We start from the raw sequence: 22,614 nt of genomic DNA, 5'->3' as shown, positions 1-22,614 counted from the left end.
GCCCCACCTAGCTACAACCTCCCTTCAGGTAGTTGTAGACAGCAATAAGGTCACCCCTGAGCCTCCTCCTCTCCAGGCTAAGCAACCCCAGCTCCCTCAGCCTCTCCTCATAGGGCTTGTGCTCCAAACCCCTCACCAACTATGTTGCCCTTCTCTGGACATGCTCCAGCAAGTCAACATCCTTCCTAAACTGAGGGGCCCAGAACTGGACACAGGACTCGAGGTGTGGCCTAACCAGTACAGTGCACAGGGGCAGAATGACCTCCCTGCTCCTCCTGGCCACACTGTTCCTGATCCAGGCCAGGATGCCATTGGCCTTCTTGGCCACCTGGGCACACTCACAGTACTTGACCACCTCAAAGGCAAACTACTTTAATCCCAAGAGAGGAAAACCCAGCCTGATTCATAAATTCCTCACATTTAAAATCTGAAAGTATGGCAGCAGGTAGACTTTCTAGTTTATGTGTGATCTTCTGAATTTGTATCCCATAGATAATTGCTCTGCTTGATAAAATACACTCTAGTAGCATTTTCAGTCCTACAGAGGACACTTAGATTAACAGTTCACTACTCACTTTAACTTCTTCCCGTGATTAAGCACCTGGAAAGTTATAGCTACCTTACTGGAGAAAGACTCTCAGCATCATGCTACTGATGCTGTGTATTTCAGAATTTATAGATACCTGGCTATGCAAACACCTTCCTGAAGGCACCAATATAACACTGTTCTTTTTCTTCTTTTCTTACCTCTCTCCCACAGATCGTGAGCGTAGGAAAGCACGTTAAAGGCTACCATTATATTGTTGCCAACCTGGTAAGATACTTTTCTAGACTTATACCCCTACTTGGTAAGTGGAATACTCAGTTTTACTATGAAGATATAGCACTTCCCACAACATTTGTCGTTGGTCACTAGTATGTGATAGTGGATAATACATTCTTTATGGTACCTAAATGAACTTGCCTTGGTTGTTACAGCCATCTAGACACGAAGGGCACAATGTTACCCTCTTAAATTCTCTCAAAATCAGTGTGGCATAGAAAACTGCTAAGTGTATCTTGTGACTGAACTAGAATTTATTAGACCTACACTGTGATTTTTGACCCATCTTTTTAATGTTGCTAACATAGCAGTTCTGGAGGTAACTCTTCTACATTTTCCAAGGAACATTTCATTTTGCTGTAAGATCAGCTATTTCCAATCAAATAACCAGTTCAGTATTTTCACTCTAAACTGCACATTCACACAGGTAATGTTCATAGGAGGGCAAAGAAAGAGTAAATGCAATGTTTTGTTATTAAAATAATAATCTTTTTTCAGCTGAAATACCTGCACAGCACATGTAGGACACAGTCTAATGTATGATCTCAATTGTTTTCTTCTTGCTCTCCCTGAAGGAATTTCAGTTGACACAAAATAGTTTGTTGTGCTTTGCTGTACTTGTGTCTAAACTTAGGATCACTTCAGATTATTAGTAAGACCTCAGAGGTGTTAAATGAGACATGTCTGTTCTCTCAGGTCTTACAAATTAGATTTTCAGCATTACAAATTTATAGTTCCCCAAATAACTCTTCCCATGCAATCTCCCTTGGTGCTGTAACCAAGGAATCCGATGTTACTGTTAACTGGTAGTGGGATATATGTTGGAGACTGGTGCGTCTACTCATCTGCTTCAGCGAGGATGCTCGTTGCTCTCTACTGGCTGTTCAATAATGTGGGTAATATGACTTCCTGATGTGTTACCTTTTGTATTTTCTGTCACTATCCTATGGGAAATGAATCAAATCTCTGTGCTTAACAACTTTTTCCCCTGGGGTATTTGGTCAGTACCCCTTCTTCCCTCCCCCTCCCCCCCAATTTCTCTTTTTAAATGTTAAACAGTTCTGATAAATGCCAGGCAGGAATTTAGGAAAATACAACTATGATATCTCTGATCTAGCATTAAGTAGGAGGTAAGAAAGGAACAGAATGATTGCTTCTTAGCTTGCTTCAGCAGTTTGTATTATGCTTTATTTTGAAGTTCACTTGTGCCTCTAAAAAAAATTATATCAAAGACTTTGAATATGTGCTGAAAAGATTAGCCTGAGAAACTAGTAAGGCAGGAAGTATATGTACTTTATTTTTTTCTTTCAGTGTTGGGGGTCACCCTAGGCTTTGATATATAGGAGATCTGAGAGTTATCACCACCATGTTTCACAAAGATGTGATTCTGATGCCGCATTTTCCTTGCACTGAGATCCTCGTGCACTGTCTCTGCCTTCTAATGTTTATGGTTGGGGCCATAGTGATATACAAGGACAAAGAAAATCTTAAATTGATTTTCTAGGGATTCAAAGATATATCTCTGGAGAGATTTATGCATGGAGGAGCCAATGTGACTGGATTTCAGCTAGTAGATTTCAGTACCCCAATGGTAACTAAGCTGATGCAGCGCTGGAAGAAGCTGGACCAGAGAGAATACCCAGGATCTGAGACCCCGCCAAAGGTACTGGCTGATCCAAAGTATGACCAAAGGCATCCATCAAGTGCCCTACTTTCTGATAAACAGTTTTGAATACATGAGTGAAGACTGTAATATTTAGGCTGAGGAGAAAGCAGGTCAGTTGATATTATTATTACTGGCAAATAATTATTCCTATCCTTACACGCTAGAAACATAAGCTGCAACACATTTCACTGATCTACTTTAATGTCCTTTGTCACTTATTCTCCAACTTCACCCCTTTACTGACAGGAATTAAAGGTCAAATGCCTAACTGACAACTTAATTTCAGCCTATTTTACATGAATTAGCCTAATTATCTAAATTCACTTAGAGTGCAGAGCTTTTCTGACAGCTGAGTTCTTCTGCATATGAGATACAATCACAATTGTAAATTTACTGCCCTTAAATTTTCATGTAGAGTTTCCTCTGGAGTTCCTATCCACCTCAAAACCTGGTGTGGTAATCACTTTCAGGCATGACCTTACAGTGAAATAGTGTCCCGGTGTTCCTCTATCCCTTACAGATGGATAACAAAATATTTCTGTCAGCTGTAATTTTCTTGGCAGGCGAATCACAGCACAGCTGTAAATATGACTCCATCAAAATAGTTCTCTTAATATACATGTGCTAATGTATAGCAGATCTAATTGAAACTGGGCTACTTTGTGTGGGGCACTATGCAAAGATAAGCAATCAGCCCTCCCTTGGCTGGGAGAGTGGTAGTTGGGAAGGTTTAGAGAAAGTATCAACATGGACAATACAAAATATAGCTACATAATTTGGTGAATATTCATTAAATTTATGTTTTGGACCTGAAACAAGTGAATTTAGATTTTGGAAGTTACAGGGCACATCAACAGCAGCACTGGTGCAGCATGTACAACAGAGGACCATAGTGAGAAAATGTCCCTTTATTTAGGTTGCTCCAAGCAACCATCTGTTGAAGACTTACTCTACATGTTTTGTTTGGCACGTTCTCCACCTAAAACAGTTACTGCAATTAGAGTACAAACTCAGAACATTCAGCGCTCTGTGTCATTCAGAGGGCCAGCATAGGTTTTCCAATAGGAAGAATATATCCTTGATAATTCTTAATCATTCCAGTAGCAGAGGTGTCAGCATTTTTTCAGTTGTATTTTCTCAGTGAGCTGCTATTCCTTTCTTTTCTTTTGAGTAAGTTACTCAAGTATGTGAGGTTGTTCCCCAATATATAAGACAAATGGAAAAAAATCAATTTAAGAGTCTAATTGAATTGAATATTGCCAATTTAATTTGTTTCTTTTAACAATACTTCAGAGGCAGATTTATCTGCTTTCAAGAAATGCAGTTTTAAAGATAGGGCCACTGAAATGTACTCTTTTCAGTCCTACATTTGTTCCTTAGACAAAGTTGATTTTGAGGAGAGTTTTTCTCTAAATAAAGATGTAGAAACTGCTGCATAATGAATCAAACTAGAACTACCTGCAGCATCTGATTTTTTGTGAAGACATGACAACTCTAAAGCACTGTGTTTGTCCATCTATTTAGTATACATCTGCATTAACCTATGATGGAGTACTTGTGATGGCTGAAACTTTCCGTAATCTTAGAAGACAGAAGATTGATATTTCAAGGAGAGGAAATGCTGGTGATTGTCTTGCTAACCCTGCAGCTCCATGGGGTCAAGGCATTGATATGGAGAGGACATTAAAACAGGTAAATGTAGGCTTTATTCTAGTGATCCTTGTGAATATTAGATACTAGTTGATTTGGGACTATGTGTTTCAGTTGCCATTTGGAAACAGCTCTAGCAGTTTCGGTGGCACCGGTTTATAACTTGGAAGGAAGGCAAAGGGAAACTGCTACTGTTTTGAACTACTCTTAGTGTTCTTAAGATAGTTGAGAGTTCCTCCCTTGAATTGGTGAGCTCATCTGTTGGCTTTTCCATATAATCTGGGTGTACAGATACTGTCATTTAAGGGGGAAAAAAAAAAGCATAGCTCCATAATGTAACCTTTCAAATATGTTTCTGTCATCTTGAATAAAAGTAGGTTTCTCCCAGGGAGATCACCTAGATAGTACATTTTTCTTCAAAAAGAAATAACCCAGAGCTATTGTTCTCTGATGTCAGGATTTTGAATTCCTGATGAATATGGATGCCTAGAAAGTTCCAGATCTCTGTCAAGATGATTTAGCCTTTCCTTTGAATGGGAGAGTAAGAAAATAAAAATCCTTGAGTAGAATTAAAATTATTGCAAATGAGCAGGATCCACTCAGGAGAAATTGCTGAGGAGAAGTGACTGCTGACAGAGCTGGCAGCTCTGTGCCTGGAAGTCAAGGTTTCAGTCCTGGAGAAAAATTGGCAGAGATAGAAAAGGACAGAGGGAAGGACTAAGTGGTTTAAATCCACATTCTGACTCTTAGGGATAGAAATAAAGCATTTTGTATGCTCCACATACTCCATGCAGATGCACAGATCTGTAACAATTATGAGAAGCACGAAGTCAGTCTTCTGTGTTAGAGAAGGCAGCACAAGCCTCCAAATCTAGCCAAAGAGGTTTGCATGGCCAGATCCTGATACAATCAAAGCCGGAAGCAATATAGCTGCAGCCTCTTTGGGATGAGTGCCACAGTCTGGATATCCCCTGCTGAGGCAGTAAAGCACTGAAAATCAAAAATAAATAGCTCTGGTTTCAGCTGAGACACAGGTGGTGGAAAAAATGCCACAAACAGCCTTGTGGCTTTACATCTGTCCTTCTCCACTCTGAGGTTTTGAAAACATTCTTTTCAGGCTTTATACACATCCCCTATCTCCTATGACAGTAAACAGCTTTGCTGGGGTGAAGGTTGTTGTCAAGTTTACCTTGATGAGCGATATATACTCAATTTATACATTTAATCCACTAGAGTGTAAGTTCAAAAAGTATGTGAGCTCAGCCTGAACATTCTTTAGATTTGTTTCATGAGAGCCAAAATATTCTGCAGCAGTGATGGTAGTGGTAAAAAACATACCTCTCTTTCAGACCTAAAAAATGTACATCTCTTTTAAGATCTGCAGCTGGAAAATGTTGAGCTGCAGAGCATGAAAGAATCATAGAATCAATAAGGTTGGAAAAGACCTCAAAGATCATCAAGTCCAACCTGTCACCCAACACCTCATGACTACTAAACCATGGGACCAAATGCCACATCCAATCCTTTTTTGAACACCTCCAGGGATGGTGACTCTACCACATCCCTGGGCAGCCCATTCCAATGGCTAACAACTCTCTCTGTGAAGAACTTTCTCCTCACCTCGAGCCCAAAGTTCCCCTGGCACAGTTTGAGACTAAGAAGGGAAAGTCCATTATGTGTCTTTGTTGGCCCTTAGATACTGGTATATCTAAGCCTATTTTGGGCATAGTTGGATATGGGAGTGTTGGAATGGGCTGCCCAGGGAGGTGGTGGAGTCACCATCCCTGGAGGTGTTTAGGAAGAGATTGAATGGGGCGCTTGGTGCCATGATTTAGTTGATTAGACAGTGTTGGGTGATAGGTTGGACTCGATGATCTTGAAGGTCTTTTCCAACCTGGTTAATTCTAATTCTAATTCTAATTCTAATTCTAATTCTAATTCTAATTCTAATTCTAATTGATATGACAAAGGAAAAACAACCAACTTACTTTGCTTTATAATGCCTTTATATTCTAGAGTAGTGTGGTTATGGTAATATAAGGACATAGCCAGGATGACTTGGAACTACTCTGTGACATTTGAAATAAAGAATATAAGGCTGGATCTTCATGATGCTGCTTCTTCCATTTGTAGGTTCGAATACAAGGATTGACAGGAAATGTTCAGTTTGACCATTATGGTCGCAGAGTCAACTACACCATGGATGTCTTTGAGCTGAAGAACACAGGCCCACGGAAGGTACAGGCTGACTATGTTTCTTGTCTTGATATCATATAAATATGATGAAATGATTATGCAGTCGTACATTAAACTGAAGTCTGTGTGGTTTAAAAAAATAGATAACATATGGAATACATGGATGATGTTTCTGGTGGAAGCAGATTTAAATTGCATTTTCTACTAGATACTATTATTATTCAGTGCAACAAATTGAGGAGACCACAAAAGCAAGTATGCATCTTGGAGAGGTGGGATTTTGGTCAGTCAAGCATACTAATGAAACCAGCTGGATGGCATGTGGCTATGCTGCTGGGTGAAGGAACATGGTCAGAACTCTGACCAGTAGATATTTCTTGTATCTTTTCCAAAGACTTCTTGCAAATTCCTGATACTTTCAGGTGAGATCATTAGAATTAGAATTAGAATTAGAATTAGAATTAGAATTAGAATTAGAATTAGAATTAACCAGGTTGGAAAAGACCTTCAAGATCATCGAGTCCAACCTATCACCCAACACCATCTAATCAACTAAACCATGGCACCAAGCACCCCATCCAGTCTCTTCCTAAACACCTTCAGTAATGGTGACTCCACCACCTCCCTGGGCAGCCCACTCCAATGGTCAATCACTCTTTCTGTGAAAAATTTCTTCCTAACATCCAGCCTAAACCTCCCCTGGTGCAGCTTGAAACTGTGTCCTCTTGTTCTGATGCTGGTTGTGTGGGAGAAGAGACCAACCCCCACCTGGCTACAACCTCCCTTCAGGTAGTTGTGGAGAGCAATAAGGTCTCCTCTAAGCCTCCTCTTCTCCAGGCTAAGCAACCCCAGCTCCCTCAGCCTCTCCTCATAGGGCTTGTGCTCCAAACCTCTCTCCAGCTTCATGCATTCTGTGTAAACGTGAATCATAGATTGTAACTAATAAAGGGCTTTTAAGAGGGAAAGGAGAGGAGGGAGAAAGAAGAATGCCCTGAATAGTTGTATTTGCTGAAATTAATTGCAATATCTGACTCTGTGTGCTTGATTGGTTGCTTGTAAGCAACTTAGGCGAATGCATATTAATACATGTCTAAATGCATCCTCCATGTCTGAATGCATATAGCTTATCACTCAGCCCAATCACTTTGAAAAGATAAGCCTGGGTACTTTCTTAGCCATTTCTCTTCTGTGATAAAATGTGTCCACTTTTAATAGCATAAACCAAATACAGAACAGGAAATGCATGCAGGCTCAAGGATTTTATTTCCTTTGTATTTTTTCAGAGATCATCAAAACAGCAAAAGTGAGAAACTGATGGTGAATAGGAGCATCATGGCTACCTGAGTAGGGCCAAGGCAATCAGAATTGAATTAAATAGTCCTCTGCTGTCAGGCAGAAGGAAACAAACCCCCTAAATAGCACCTCAGATGAACTGTGTGTCCCCAAAGACAGTTAACATCCCATAGTGATGAGGAGGCAAAGTCTTAAACTGTAGTTCCAGAACAGAATTGCACAGTGGGATGAACAAATTACCAGTGTATCACATTATAGGGTTGTGGAGCAAAGCAGAGCATATGCCTGCATATGAGGTACAGTTGCCTTTTGAAGGTATGACAGATGACTGAAGAATAAATTGGGAAAGGTAAGCCTGCCTTCCTTCTCTCTTGGGAAGCCAAATGTCCTGTGCCAGGCAATGTGTCTGACCTTGCTGCCACTCCTGCTCCCTTCCTGGCTTTACACTGCACTGTTGGCAGCCAGCAGGATGTATGGGTGGCTGGGGTGCCTCAAAGGCAAGTGATAAAATATGACCTTTCCATCTCCAATTCCCAACTGTACAGGTGAGAAAGCAAGGAGGAAAAGATGTGGTTAATTAGGTCACAACTTTAGGGAATTTGCTTGGCAGCAAGCTGTGAAAAGTGGCCTGTGCTTCCCATTTCAGCATTTGTCACCTGCTTTGGGAGAGGTGCCTGACTGTCACCACTGCAGGGATGTCACCACTCATACTTCTTGCCTGCAATTTCAGGGGAGGGTAGCTACTAACAGAAGAGCATTGCCTGTATGGCTAGAGTCCTAGAGTGTTTTTTATTACCTTTTCAGGCATCCCTCTCTGCCACTCTTAAGCCATTACCTGTCTTTGATATAACACATCATAAGAGCTTTGACAGATCTGGCTACTCACAAGAATTTATTTCACATGTATTACACAGTATTTTATATGTGATCACTGGACCAAGTCTGTGCTCCAGCCTGACAAATCCTATATAATACATGAGAAATGGCTATACTTAATTGAACTAAGAGGCCTTCACTTTTAATATCTTCTTCTCATGTCCTACGTAGCATGACTTATGACTCACCCAGCAGTATCTTTCAAGACTGGCCTTTACAGTCAGAGTAACACATGCCTCTAATCTTTCAAAAAGTGATTTTTGTTGCTTACAGCTTTAAAGATGTGAACAGAGCATTATAAAATGGCACAGCTATTCACAGACAGACTTCCATATAGTTTAGTAAAATGGGAAATAATAGCCACTGCTCGTATTAGTTTTATGTATGAAGCATTTCCTACTTGGTTCTTGTCTGCAGAACAGTAACATGCTGGTGAGGCTACCTCATCTCTCTGTAGACAGCCCATCCACTTGTTCTTTGTCATCAGGTGCCCTGGACCCACTGTGATGTCACCTTGACTTGTTCTGGGCAAATCACAGTATCAAAGTATCACAGTATCACTAAGGTTGGAAGAGACCTCAAGGATCATTGAGTCCAGCCTGTCACCACACACCTCATGACTAGACCATGGCACCAAGTGCCATGTCCAATCTCCTCTTGAACACCTCCAGGGATGGTGACTCCCCCACCTTCCTGGGCAGCCCATTCCACTGACTAATGACTCTCTTGGTGCAGAACTTTCTCCTCACCTCAAGCCTAACCTTCCCCTGGCGCAGCTTGAGACTGTGTCCCCTTGTTCTGGTGCTGGTTGCCTGGGAGAAGAAACCAACCCCTTCCTGGCTACAACCACCTTTCAGGTAGTTGGAGATGGCAATGAGATCACCCCTGAGCCTCCTCTTCTCCAGGCTAAACAACCCCAGCTCCCTCAGCCTCTCCTCATAGGGCTTGTGCTCAAGGCCTCTCCCCAGCCTTGTCGCCCTTCTCTGGACACATTCAAGTGTCTCAATGTCCTTCTTAAACTGAGGGGCCCAGAACTGGACACAGGACTCAAGGTGTGGCCTAACCAATGCAGAGTACAGGGGCACAATGACTTCCCTGCTCCTGCTGGCCACACTATTCCTAATGCATGCCAGGATACCATTGGCCCTAATGGCTCTAGGTTAAACAGGGGGATGGAACCAAAAGACCTAAAGAGGTCCCTTTCCGCCTCATTCGTGCTGTCATTCATCGTGATACCAAGATAGTTACTTCCTTTTAAAAAAGAAAAAAAAAAGGAGACAAAAAAGGTAAACAAAGCATATGCACATACATATACATGCACATGCACAAGACAGTCTTATGATTTGGCTCCTAAATTGCATCTTGGGCAACTAATATAACAAATGACTATCAAAAATGTTGACTGTTCTGTTGCCCTTAGTAATCTGGGGGCCTCAGTGGTTGCCACAGGGCACACAGCCCTTCAGAAACTATACCATTCATTCAAATTCCCAACTGTTGCGACCAATTTACGTGGAGGCAGATATTTTTGCAGTATTGTTTCCTGAAAGACAAATTCAAGCTCTGAATAAGTCAGTGCAGCGGCTGTAAAATCCAATTGCCATCCAAATAGAATTGGATGTACTTTAATAGGTGAAGTCAATCCTATCCTCTGAGGAGTTCTTTAGATTGGAGATGAGGTATTTATAGGAAAGCATATTATTTTTCAGTGCTCTCACAGTGGCTGTGAATCTATATTCTTATTCAAGTGTCATGATAGATCTTTTATATTTATTCAGTAATCCAGTGCCAGGTACTTTATTGCAGGTTGGAGATGCACGCATGAAAGCTCACACCCATGCACGCAAGCTGAAATTCCTTTCAAAATTGCCTGCCTTCCTCACAACCCTTCTTTTTCTCTTTCTGGCACTTATGTTTATAACACAGTACCTCATTCATTTTCTGCTTTCCTGATGGAATTTCCAGCAGTGAGGAATTGCATGATGGAAAGCAATCGTTCACTGTTCTAATGAGCTTCCCAAATTCCAAGTTCTGGTGTACATATTCTGCCGTTACCTGGTCGCTGCTTTTTGTCAGGAGTTTGATGTTTTCAGTTATCAATTGTGTCTGTGACTATGGCTGTCTCCATGAAGAAGATTTGTTAGCAGTGCATCCTGCTAAGAAGAAAACCTCCCTCTCCACTATATCAACAATGTCAAGCTTCCTGTTACCCGCAGAGAACTAAATCAAGGCTCTTGAGCTGCAATAGCAATTGCAAAGAGAAAGGGAACATTTCAGCTAAATATATCAGAAACTGTGCATGGGAAGCATTTGTGTGTGTTTGCTTTACTGATAGAAGGAAGTATTCACTCATATTCAGCCAAAGAGTGGTGGTGAATAGAGTTCAGTCTGGCTGGTGCCCAGTTACTAGTGGTACTGGGCACTGTTCACTGTTCAGTACTGGGGCTTGTTCTCTGTAATACCTTTGTCAGTGATCTGTATGAGGGGATTGAATAGACCCTCAGTAAATTTACAGGTGACACCAAGCTGGGTGGCCATGTCAATCTGCCAGAAGTTAGGGAGGCTTTGCAGAGGAGCCTGGACAGGTTGGAGCAATGGGCCAAGGCTAACTGTAAGAAGTTTAATAAGGTCAAGTGCCAGGTATTCCACCTGGGTCAAAACAACCCCATGGTAAGATCCAGACTTGGGGATGTGTGGTTGGAGAGCTACAATTCAGAGAGGGACCTGGGGGTATTGCTTGACAGCCAATTAAATGTGAGTCAGCAGTGTGCCCAGGTGGCCAAGAAAGCAAATGGCATCCTAGCTTGTATTAGACACACTGTGACCAGCAGGAACAGGGATGTAATCATCCTCCTGTACTTGGCACTGGTGAGGCTACACCTCGAGTGCTGTGTTCAGTTCTGGGCCCTTCGCTATAAGAAGGACATTGAAGTTTTGGAGCGTGTCCAGAGAAGGGCAGTGAGGCTCATGAAGGGCCTGGAGCACATCGTCTGTGAGGAGTGTCTGAGGGGGCTGGGGTTGTTCACTGTGGAGAAGAGAAGGGTGAGGGGAGACCTCATCAATCTCTACAACTACCTGAAGGGAGGTTGGAGCGAGGAGGGGGCAGCCTCTTCTCCTTGGTGTCAAGTGCCAGGACTAGAGGAAATGGTTTCAAGCTGCACCAGAGGAGGTTCAGGCTGGATGATAGGTAATATTTATTCACAAAGATTGTTATCAAACATTGGAATGGTCTGCCCAGAGTAGTGATGGAGTCACTGTCCTTGGTGGTGTTTATGCAGCTTGTGGACCTGGCACTTAGGGACATGGTTTACGATTGATTCCACACCTTGAGTCCGGTGTCCAGTTCTGGGTCCCTCAGTTTAGGAAAGACATTGAGTTGCTGGAACATGTCCAGAGAAGGGCAAGAAAGCTGGGGAGGGGTTTGGAGCACAAGCCCTATGAGGAGAGGCTGAGGGAGCTGGGGTTGCTTAGCCTGGAGACGAGCAGGCTCAGGGGAGACCTTATTGCTCTCTACAACTACCTGAAGGGAGGTTGTAGCCAGGTGGGGGTTGGTCTCTTCTCCCACACAACCATCACCAGAACAAGAGGACACAGTCTCAAGCTGCACCAGGGGAGGTTTAGGCTGGATGTTAGGAAGAAGTTCTTCACAGAAAGAGTGATTGGCCATTGGAGTGTGCTGCCTGGGGAGGTGGTGGAGTCACCATCACTGGAGGTGTTTAGGAAGAGACTTGATGGGGTGCTTGGTATCATGGTTAAGTTGATTAGAAAGTGTTGGGTGATAGGCTGGACTCAATCATCTCAAAGGTCTCTTCCAACCTGGTTAATTCTATTCTATTCTATTCTATTCTATTCTATTCTGTTCTGTTCTGTTCTGTTCTGTTCTAAACTGGGTTGAAGGTTGGACTGAACAATCTTTGAGGTCTCTTCCAACTGAATGTTTTCTGTGGTTGTGTGATACTGAATTACTGCATATATTTGTAATTCTCTGTGGTGAGTGTGTCTGCACAGTGCTCTAGGGGCTGCTAATATGACTTGCCTCTCCAGAATTTGGCTTCTTTTTTTTTTTTTCCCCAATAAAAAGTAAATGAACAAAACAGTAAATGTAAAAGATCAAGAGGAAAGTTGGCTGTTTTAAGAATATTCAGGATTCTTTAATGCATATGAGACCAGCAACCAAAAGCAGCCCCCTGCACTTCTAGACTCTCACATCACATCACTTCACAGTATCACAGTATATTAGAGGTTGGAAGGGACCTCAAGAGATCATTGGGTCCAATCAATCTTCATTAATCTGAACATGATGCTTCGCCACATCATGAAGGCAGAGTCCTATATGGTGGTGAATTTTAGTCTGGGTTTTACAATAATGCTAGAAATAATACTGGCTGAATATTGGATCTGATCATGTAGCCAATTCTCACCATACTGAAGCCTTTTCATCCAGAGCACAGACTGACGTTTGGCACTGACAGTTACATTGGAGCTCTGCTTGGAGTCTGCTTTCTACTAAAACTCCCCTTCCTCTATGGGTACAATGGACAAGGCATTCCTCTTTCCCAGATCTTGATCTCTTCAACTGATGAATCAAGAAAAGAGGAAAGGGGCAGTTGCTACTGACTGGTCCCCAGGCATTTCTCCAAAGCTAGGTATACCAGCATGAATTGCATCTCTTTGATAGGAACCTTTTAAAATCACTGCTGCTGTCTGTACCTTTCCTGGGGAAAAAAATCAGTATCTTAATTCATTAGGTTCTCAGCAACCTGGAGAGCCCCCTTAGGTGGGGTTAGAGCAGTGTTATGTGTACGTGTTTGTGTGGTTTATTTGACACAGAGCTGAGTGCAGTCAACACTGGGTCAGAGGAACAGGCACTGAAGCCATTCCTCAGCAGCCTTGTCAGAGGATCCGCATAGACAATGGTTATCTAGTTGCAGAGAAAACAGTGGCAAGGAGGGGGAAAGAGAAGGTGTTTGCCAGTGAGCCACAGGTTATATGTGAGAAAACAGCTTCAGCTAAGGGACCTGTGTCTGGTGTGCTGAAAGAATCGGTGGGACGGTAGAATTGGGTAACCTCCAGTAAACCTGAGACAAAGCACAACTGTCATGAACCACTTGCCATTTCATATGCTGACTTCTGTGACTTGTAGTTGACTGACTTGTGCTGGGACTATTATGCACATAGCATTTCCAGAAAGACCTTACCTACCCAGCATCCCCCTGGGCAATTTTAAATGATTGGAAGGAACTCTTAAATCCAAAACTGCCACATGCTGATGTAGATAACTAAACATGGTGTCACCACATGGAACATGAAGTTGGGTGTGTTATAAGATTGTGACTGGCTAGGATTTAGAAATGGACATCCAAAGGTACAGTACCTTGCCTGTGGGGATTTGGGGGGGGCTATATGAGGGGTTGTAAATGTTCATTGAGCAGTGCTGGAAAGCCTCAATAAAAGGCTGGATGTGAGGAGGAGGTTCTTCACCATGAGAGTGATGAAGCCCTGGAATGGGTTGTCCAGGGAGGTGATTTGGGCCCCATCCCTGGAGGTGTTTAAGACCAGGCTGGACAAGGCTCTGGCCAGCCTGATCTAGTGTGGGGTGTCCCTGCCCATGGCAGGGGGTTAGAACTAGATGATCCTTGTGGTCTCTTCCAACCCTGACTGATACTATGATACTAAGTTTGAAGACAAATCTTCGTCTCTCAGGCTGCCTTCGTCCCATCTGTCCTTACATCAAGTGCTGCATTCCTGGGCCCTCGAAGGAAAGAATGTTGACTCATGTCTTGTGCCCAGCAGCACTACTGCCTATGCACAGGGTGCAGCTGCAGGCTGTACTAAATACTAGAGGAGTGCACTGCAAAGAGCAATGTCTGTGTGTAAGTGAAGGCTTCTGATTGCAGGCATACCACTTTTAACTCTTTGTTTTTTTTCAGCGTGGGAATACAAGAACGAGTGATTCAAACCCGGCTTTAGAGTAGTTCAACATCAGCAATGAACAAAGGCAGCTGTTTCACCTTAAGGCTGCCCAGGGAAGGTTTTTGGCAGCCCAAATGCAGCCAGGGAGAGGAAAACCTGATTTGTTCCACCTCTTTGTAGCCACTTGTTAGGCATGCTTTTATTGGAGTGGAATCACTCACTATGCTCTAGAGCCAGTGGGGCAAACAAGCACTTTTCTAGGAGGGGTGCTTATCCTGCATGAGAGAAGTGGCTGTCTGTGAGTTTAAAGAAAGCTTGAACAGCAGTGTTAATATAGGTACTCAAGGTCAATGTTAGGAGTTAAATGGAACAAGCTTGGTGTAAGCCTTCCTCTCTGGAGATATTCAAAACTCACCTGGATGCATTCCTGTGTAATCTGATGTAGGTGATCTTGCTCTGGCAGGAGGGTGGAACTGGATGATCTTTCAAGGCCCCTTCCAGCCCCTGAAATTCTGTGATTCTATGAAGTCTCTCTGTTTGGGTCTCCTGGGGGGGGGGGGGCCATGATGGAGCAGGGAATTGAGATCTTCCATTGAATTGCAATGCTGTCATCTGGATGTCTTTCACTCCTCCAAGACCAGAAGATCTGGAGGATTAGTGAATGAAAAATTTCTTGTGGTCGGCAAAAATTCTCATATCTTGCTTATGCCCCAGGAAAGCTTCAAACTATTGAAAATAAGATTTAATTTGTGCCTCTGGTCAAAGTAAGTAGCCCAGATGGTTGAAGAGCATCTGAGAGTCAGTGAGATCAGGTCTGACTGTGCGGCAGTGGTACAAGGTGGTACTCAAAGTGATAGGTAAGTACAACCATCAGCACAACAGCACTTCCTTTGGTACCAAATTATAGTCAGTCCACTCTGTTGTTCTTATAATCATTTGGATTTGTAATTATACAGAATATAGACTTGTCTACTTAAATTATACACATTTTGTGTTGCAGGTTGGTTATTGGAACGACATGGATAAATTAGTTTTGATTCAGCATGAACCTACACTTGGAAATGACACTGCAGCTATGGAAAACAGAACAGTAGTTGTCACTACAATTTTGGTAAGGTGCTTTGGTTTTTTAATGCTTGTACTGGTGTGTGACAAAAATCTCATTTCTAGTTACAGTCCAGTTTAGCCTGCCAGTTTCCAGATTAGTGGGAGGGTGAGAGCCATGTATTTTAATTATCTTAACTGTTACATCTCTAGAGAGAGAGTTTTTTGGTATGCATTTAATATATTGATTCACTTGAAATCAGGTTTTTAAAGTTGAGATGCAATGATTACTTTCCTTTATTCTGCTTTTTTCCCCATTTTTTTTTTACTAAAGTAAGTCTCATAAATACAAGTGAATTCTTTCAACTTGTAGTTGATAAAACTTGCCGCAACAAGAAACTGTAGGAGAAGGAAAACCTGAGTCTTCTGAATGATTGACTTGAGCAGAGGGTATAAAACAAGCTGCCTGTAGTGCCAGTGTCCTTTCTTGTTGATATACTGTAAATTAAAAATGTATGTTAGCAAGAGCTAAAATTATAGGTAGAATAGAATGGAATAGAATGGAAGAATAGAATAGAATAGAATAGAATAGAATAGAATAGAATAGAATAGAATAGAATAGAATAGAATAGAACAGAACATTATAGAATAGAATAGAATAGAATAGAATAGAATAGAATAGAATAGAATAGAATAGAATAGAATAGAATAGAATAGAATAGAATAGAATAGACCAGACCAGACCAGACCAGACCAGACCAGACCAGGTTGGAAGAGACCTTCAAGATCATCGCGTCCAACCCACCATAGTTCAGTCAGCCAGTCAGAACTGGATTGTCTACTCTTCATTCTGAATGAAAACATTCATTTAGTAGATAAGTTTGAACATATTTCTTAATATGTTTACTCAACATTTCAGTACAACGTCCATTTTAGTACGATATAAATAGATTTTGGGGTTTGATTTTGCAGTGTTACTGATGTCTGTAAAGAGTGGTTGCAAAGGTGAATTCAGTTGCTTCATTCATTTGCATTTTTAATACATAGTTTTTCAAACCCATACTTTCTTGCAAGTCTGTATTTTAAACAAGATATTTAACAATTTTCCCTCTCAAGTCAGACATGCCCTTTTAAGCTGATGTTTGTCAAAGCCAGCTGGCAAAGGGTGACCTTTACCTGACCGCTTTTAAGATTTTACATCTCAGTTCACTGCCCTTTTCACGTGCTTCATTTAGACAAGACACTTTAACCCTTTAGAATAAGATGTGTCTCAACTGGAAAGGAATATTCTGCATGTGTTACTAGGAAATAACTTCTCTAATTTAATACAGATTTGTGAATAATCCAAAGGAAAGTGTCAAGCTATTTTCTTACCCCCAAAATGCAGTTAGTTACCAGATTTCCAGCAGTGTGTATACAGTAAGCATGTCTTAACAAATCTGCTGTTGAAGATTATCATTCCAGGATGCAAAGCAGCCAAAACTACTGTACAGAAATTCAGAATGTAACTCCTAACCAAACTGTGTTGCTTTTAATTGCATTTTTTTTTTTGCTTTTGCATGGGACATTTAACATATATGTGTCTTTTTCCTTAAAAAAAAAAAAAAAGACTTGGTGATGGAAAAAAAAATGTACTTCAGTACAGTCCTCCTCTTTTCAGCCTCTGATGAAGAATCCTATTTTAAGAAATTGATCAAGGAAGAAAAGAGTCCCAAGATGCTGCGAACATTCCTAACTAAGGCTCAAGTATTACCCACCAGTCTAGTAGCATTGAGCTAATTTTTCCATATGGATTACTGTTCCTCTGACTGGATGACCAGGCACTGAACCACCAAGAAAAGTTCTGTGACTAATCTGAAATGTCTAGAACAGATGACGTTAACCTTCAACTTTGCCAAGCTGAGAAGAGAACGATGTGAATAACGAGCTTTCAGTCGAAATTTTCCTCTCTTACCAATCCTGATCTCTTTGACTGAAGCTGCCCTACACGAATACTGTAATTTCTATAAGTAGCTCCAAGCTTAGGAGAAGCAAGTAAAAAAACAATAATGAAAAGTAATATAAAAGGTTCTGGTTTGACAGAAAGGGGGAAAAAAAAAACCAAAAGGAGAAAAAGAAAGCTTTTAAAATGTGTTACCTTGCCTGTCCTGTTTGCATTGAAGCATTTTGATGTGCATAATAAAGGTTACCTTCAAAAGAACTTTTCCAGTCCCTGTATTGAGAGGACTGGTGGGATCATTTTCAAAACCAAAAAAGCTGAATTAATATTCCAAAGCATGCCCTGTGTTCATGCAGCATGCCGTTTGGGGATAAATGCAGTTATTTGAAAGCAGCCCTGCTTCTTGAGCAAAAGTGTCCCCTTCCAGTGTTTTGAAACCACAGTGCAAGAGAAATACGTTTGGTTTGAATAAGCATATATGGTGAATTGCGCCTTATCATGCCCACCTCCCACTGGGAGCTGCACACATGATGCTGAAGGCAGATCAGAATGATGATTAGAATGATGATTCTTAACATTGGCCTGTCAGGCCACAAGCATGTGATCACACAGACAAAGAAAAGATCTATTTCATTAGAATAACTTTCAGAATCCTGTTACTTTTCTCTTCTCTGTATTATAGTCATGCTGCAAATGCCAAACACAGCCTTTGTTTTTTCAACTCTTATTTGCCCTTTTCACACTGAAGGGAAGTTGAACCATTGTAGGTGGCACATAAAATTTTGGTTGTGTGCATATTTTCCAACATTAGACTGAAAAGCTTCTTCAACCAGTGCTGTCAGGCTTTTCAGTCTTCAAAGGCAGGTGTGGTGGCAGCATTAAGAAAGGTTTTCCAGTTTCAGCTAGCTTGCTTTTATTTTTGACTGGAGCCAAATAGCACAAGTTGATTCGCTCAGTGTTTCCTCTGTTTTTATGTGTCTGTGCTTACTTTGCTGTAGTGTGGCTGTATGGCTATTGCATAGAAGCTGCATTATGACATCGTAACAAATGAGCTCAGCACTCAACTTAGTACAGTGCTTGCTACCTGGCAAAATGTTAAGTTCATTTGTAACATAGCAAGAGCATGTAGAATTCATTTTACAGGTTGTTTCGTGCATAGGCACTCAACCTACCTCTGTTTAGTCATGTGGTAAAGGAGCAACCCAGAGAAAGGTGCGGGGGCAGCTGATGGATTTAACTCTACCAGCCGCTGTGCAATCCTGCATTTTATGGTTACTGTGAGAGACCTGTGTCCACAACCCAGCCTCCTGCACTTCTGACCCTCTGGAAAAGACAGATTTTCACCTGTACAGAGAAGCGTTCCCTTGCAGGGTAGGGCTTGGGGCCTCCATGTGCACAGTAGACTCATTGTATGACTGGAGAAGGGACATTGTGTGCAGCCCCTCCTCTAACATGAGTGATTTATCCATCTGGGAAGAATGATCATCTCTAAGTTATCAAGTTGAGAAATATGGTGACAAGTTGTTGAGGTAGAGGATAGGGGAGTAGTCTGGAAAGACCACTCCAAACTCTCTAATCCATTTCATGGCAGAGCCAACTCTCTACCTACTCTGATACTGCAAAACTTAACAATCCCAAAAGACCTTTAGAATCAAAGCTCAGTGTACAAGAGCTGTATCTACATTGTGGCTTCCAGCTCAATATTTTAATGAGATGGCAGCTTTAAGAGCTGGATCCAGTTCATGACTGAGTCACCTAAATGTAAATGACTTTATAAAAGGTATTGATTCAGTTGCCCACTTGCAAGCACTCAGTGACATTCAAAATGCCCGAGGATTTACTGCCGTTTCCTGCAATGGCAGGATGACGCTTGCCCATCTCATGCCATACAGGGCTCGTGTCTCAGCTAGTGTGTGTTGTTTCAGGCATGTGGGATAAGTTGTGCCCTGAGTATGTAAGTTTTTGTCACAGTTGACAAAAGACTTAGAAATTGATTCAATGGCATTGAGGTGGATGCCTGTCACTGAGGATATCATACCTGTCAATAAAGGGGCAGCACAAAGGACTTGCAGAACAGCACTTGGCTACCTTAGGGAGACTCAGATGACAGATAACCTTCATGAGGTGACTAAGAACCACCCTCATTTTTTTTTGACTGATGCACTCTTAATGGAGTCTTACCTCAAAAATTCTAACTACAGCCTTCTTCCTCAGAGCAGAAAAAAACTATTTTTTCATGATATAAATTTTATTAATGAAATTCTTTAGTAGACTGGAGAAAAAAAAATTGAAGTTTGTTGCATGACAATAACAAAGACTTCAAACTGAATCCTGGATATTTCATTTAAACAAACAAACAAACAAACAAACAAAAGGCCAAAATGCAAAACCCCAAAATCTTTACATAGACATCTACAGAAGTTTCTTTCAGAATACAGTGTGATAATATGTGCCACTCCTCTTGCAAAAAAAAATGAGGCATTTCCTTGCACAAATACTTGTCACTTTTACAAACTAATATTTGCAATCTTCAAAGATTTGGAAATGAGCTTTAGAATAGGGAAGCCCAGCACAGATGTGTTTGCTACTTGAGTTAGTTCCTTTCTCCAGCCTCCCTTATAGTACGAGTCATCAGTTGTGAACATTTTACTGTACACATGAATTTGTGGCAATGTGGTGGAATGATTTGTTTACATCTATAAAGGTAATTGTTGCAGACATCAACTTGTATTTACAAATGTTAAGTATTGTTATCAAATTGTGAATTATATAAGTAAAGCTTGCACCATTTCAAATACCTGTTCCGTGCTAGTCATTGATCATTTCAATGTGGACTTCTCCTTGATTCACTACCTCATAGAATACTGTTAAGCAGCTGAAGTCTTGCAAGTATTGTGGTGTTAAACCTCATTCAGCAGTAAGTCAAACCTGTGTTTTGCATCAGTAGGGTAAGAGTTTATAGTTCTGTTTTCAGCTATTTCAGCTGGTCTAATAGAAGGTGTTACCTCTCCATGGATGTCTTGCATCACTTATCTCTTTAGACTAGTGTAGTTACACTAACATTGCTACTAACTTAGAAGATGCTATTGTAATAGAATATACAGAAAAAAAAATCATCTTTTTCAGTGCCACAGATAGAAAAGAACGTCAAGATACGGCTGAGTACATGTTTTTGATCAATACAGATACTTCATAGCTTTGCAGTTTGTCCTTACAACTTCATCTGTTTAAGTTGCTTGTTAATAAACAAGTAAAACTTGCCTTTCAGTGCCCTGATATTTCTATAGTAACATCTGTACCCCTCATTTGTTTGAAATACTCCTAAAGGCTGGAATATGCGCAATTTAAAACTAGTGCTACTACCTGATTTTTTTTCACAAGTTTTTATCCCATTCAGTCCCACATACAACCCCCAATTAAACTCTGCCTTGATAATCAATCTTTTGTTTTCCTTTTGTAGGTAAATTATCACAACTATTAAAGAAAGTGTTATTTATTCTGTGTGGAATAGGTAGGAGGGGAAGGGCAACATAGTAAGCAAAAGAGAGTAAGTGTGCCCATATTACTTTTAATTGCGTTGTTTCACACTGGCAGATCTCACTCACTTCTGAGTTCTTCAGTGTGCTTCCTTTCCAGCAGTCACAGCAAGAGATGTTACCTACCCCATCAGAGAATTACATTGTGAGAGACGTTCCTTGCTGTATTTTCGTAGAATCATAGAATCAATAAGGTTGGAAAAGACCTCAAAGATTATCAAGTCCAGTCTGTCACCCAAGACCTCATGTCTTCTAAACCATGGCTTCAAGTGCCACGTCCAATCCCTTCTTGAACACTTCCAGGGACAGTGACTCCACCAGATCAGAATGTGTAGAAATAGGAGTGAATGGGGAGAGAACCAGTGCAGTTTCTCCAAGTGACCTGGCAAATCCCTGCCTGAACCCAGGTCTTCTGAGTCCTCACTTGATGGTCCCTCCACTGGATAAGATTGCTGCTGCTTGCAGCTACCAAGGACAGTATTCGTCCCCACTGCTTCTAAGTGTTCCCTCAAAGAACTCCTGGGGAGGAGGGCTGAAGTTTATTTATCCTTTAACATGAAAAATGAAGCACCTGTCAGTTTGCTGTGCTGTGCAGAGACAGCTGAAATGCATTTTTGTAGCAGCCCTGTCAGATATGAGGTGCACGCAGAGCACAGTGTCTGGGTTTGGGGAGAAGCAGCAGGCTGACCTGGCCTACTCTGTTCCTGTCTGTTTTGCGTCCCTCTCCAGAATTATTATTTCCTAATGTAACTTTAATTTTAGGCCATTTTCCTGGGAATTATAAGAGAGGCTGCTTCAGAAGAGCTAACAGTCACAAGCTCTGGTCTTTGTAAAACAAAATTACCTTTGAGGTGTAACAAGCAAATATATCTGAAGCTTGTAAGAAGAGTCCACAGTTACCAGACACTGGGCAAGACTTGGTTGTATTTCTAGCTAGTAGTTGGTTAAGTCACAGTCAGGAGATAAAGTATTTTTCACTTGATAATTTTTAACCATTTTTGTGTAATAACATATGTAGAAAGACACAGATTTTGGTGTTTCCTCCTTGGGAACAAATAACCTAAATGAAGGAGAAACATTTGATTCATTGCCTGAAATACTTCCCAGAACCACACTGCAGGACTCTGTCTCCCTTCCTCCCTCTTGAAGACAGATTTTTGAGATTAAACTGATGTATCTGGGGATAGGAATATAAAAAATGGTGCAGGTTGTTGGTAATACCCAGCATTTTTCCTTTAAAAATACAAACTCTCCACAGACAAAGGCATTGCAGTGCATCACTGCAGTGATAACAGTGTGCAGTTAATGCTGTAGCTCAGTGGTCATCTCAACACCTAAGCCACCCACATCAGCATGAGAACAGCTTGGTTTGTGATTGCTCCAGTTTTAGAAGTCCTTGGCAATCCTTACCTATGTATTCAAGAAATGTGACAACCTTCTGTTGTCACCCTCAAATTTCTCTGGCCAGTTGTCCTTACATATATATGTCAAGGAACCAAGTAGTCAGACAGTGTTTGACTGAAAGTGATGATTGTGGACACCTTTCTATGCTGTGTGGTTCCTTGGCTGAAGTAGTGGCCATAATGCATCCATGGCCTCCAACACTGAATTATTGCTAGGGAAATATGGCCCAATAAAGACATCTCCATAGCAGAAAATAATATAAGAAGGAGATGAT

At 41.4% G+C, this 22,614-nt stretch overlaps 1 protein-coding gene across 8 annotated transcripts in view; it reads left to right on the top strand.

The window, feature by feature from the left end:
- Positions 1-22,614, top strand: part of GRIA4 (glutamate ionotropic receptor AMPA type subunit 4) — a 285,058-nt gene that overhangs the window by 196,440 nt on the left and 66,004 nt on the right. For 7 of the 8 annotated variants that reach the window (XM_068144917.1, XM_068144910.1, XM_068144937.1 and 4 more), the window contains exons 5-9: positions 761-814; positions 2,328-2,486; positions 4,014-4,181; positions 6,273-6,377; positions 15,418-15,528. In XM_068144917.1, coding sequence (XP_068001018.1) covers positions 761-814; positions 2,328-2,486; positions 4,014-4,181; positions 6,273-6,377; positions 15,418-15,528 — 597 coding nt within the window. Of the gene's footprint in view, positions 1-760; positions 815-2,327; positions 2,487-4,013; positions 4,182-6,272; positions 6,378-15,417; positions 15,529-17,121; positions 20,602-22,614 lie in introns of those variants that run through there. The other variant, XM_068144966.1, reaches the window with a different exon arrangement.

Source organism: Melanerpes formicivorus, unplaced genomic scaffold, assembly GCF_026170545.1.
Source record: "Melanerpes formicivorus ecotype bairdi unplaced genomic scaffold, bMelFor1.0.p_v2 SCAF_1, whole genome shotgun sequence".
In the NCBI taxonomy this organism is placed as follows: Eukaryota; Metazoa; Chordata; class Aves; order Piciformes; family Picidae; genus Melanerpes; species Melanerpes formicivorus.
This window is presented reverse-complemented; position numbering and strand designations above follow the sequence as displayed.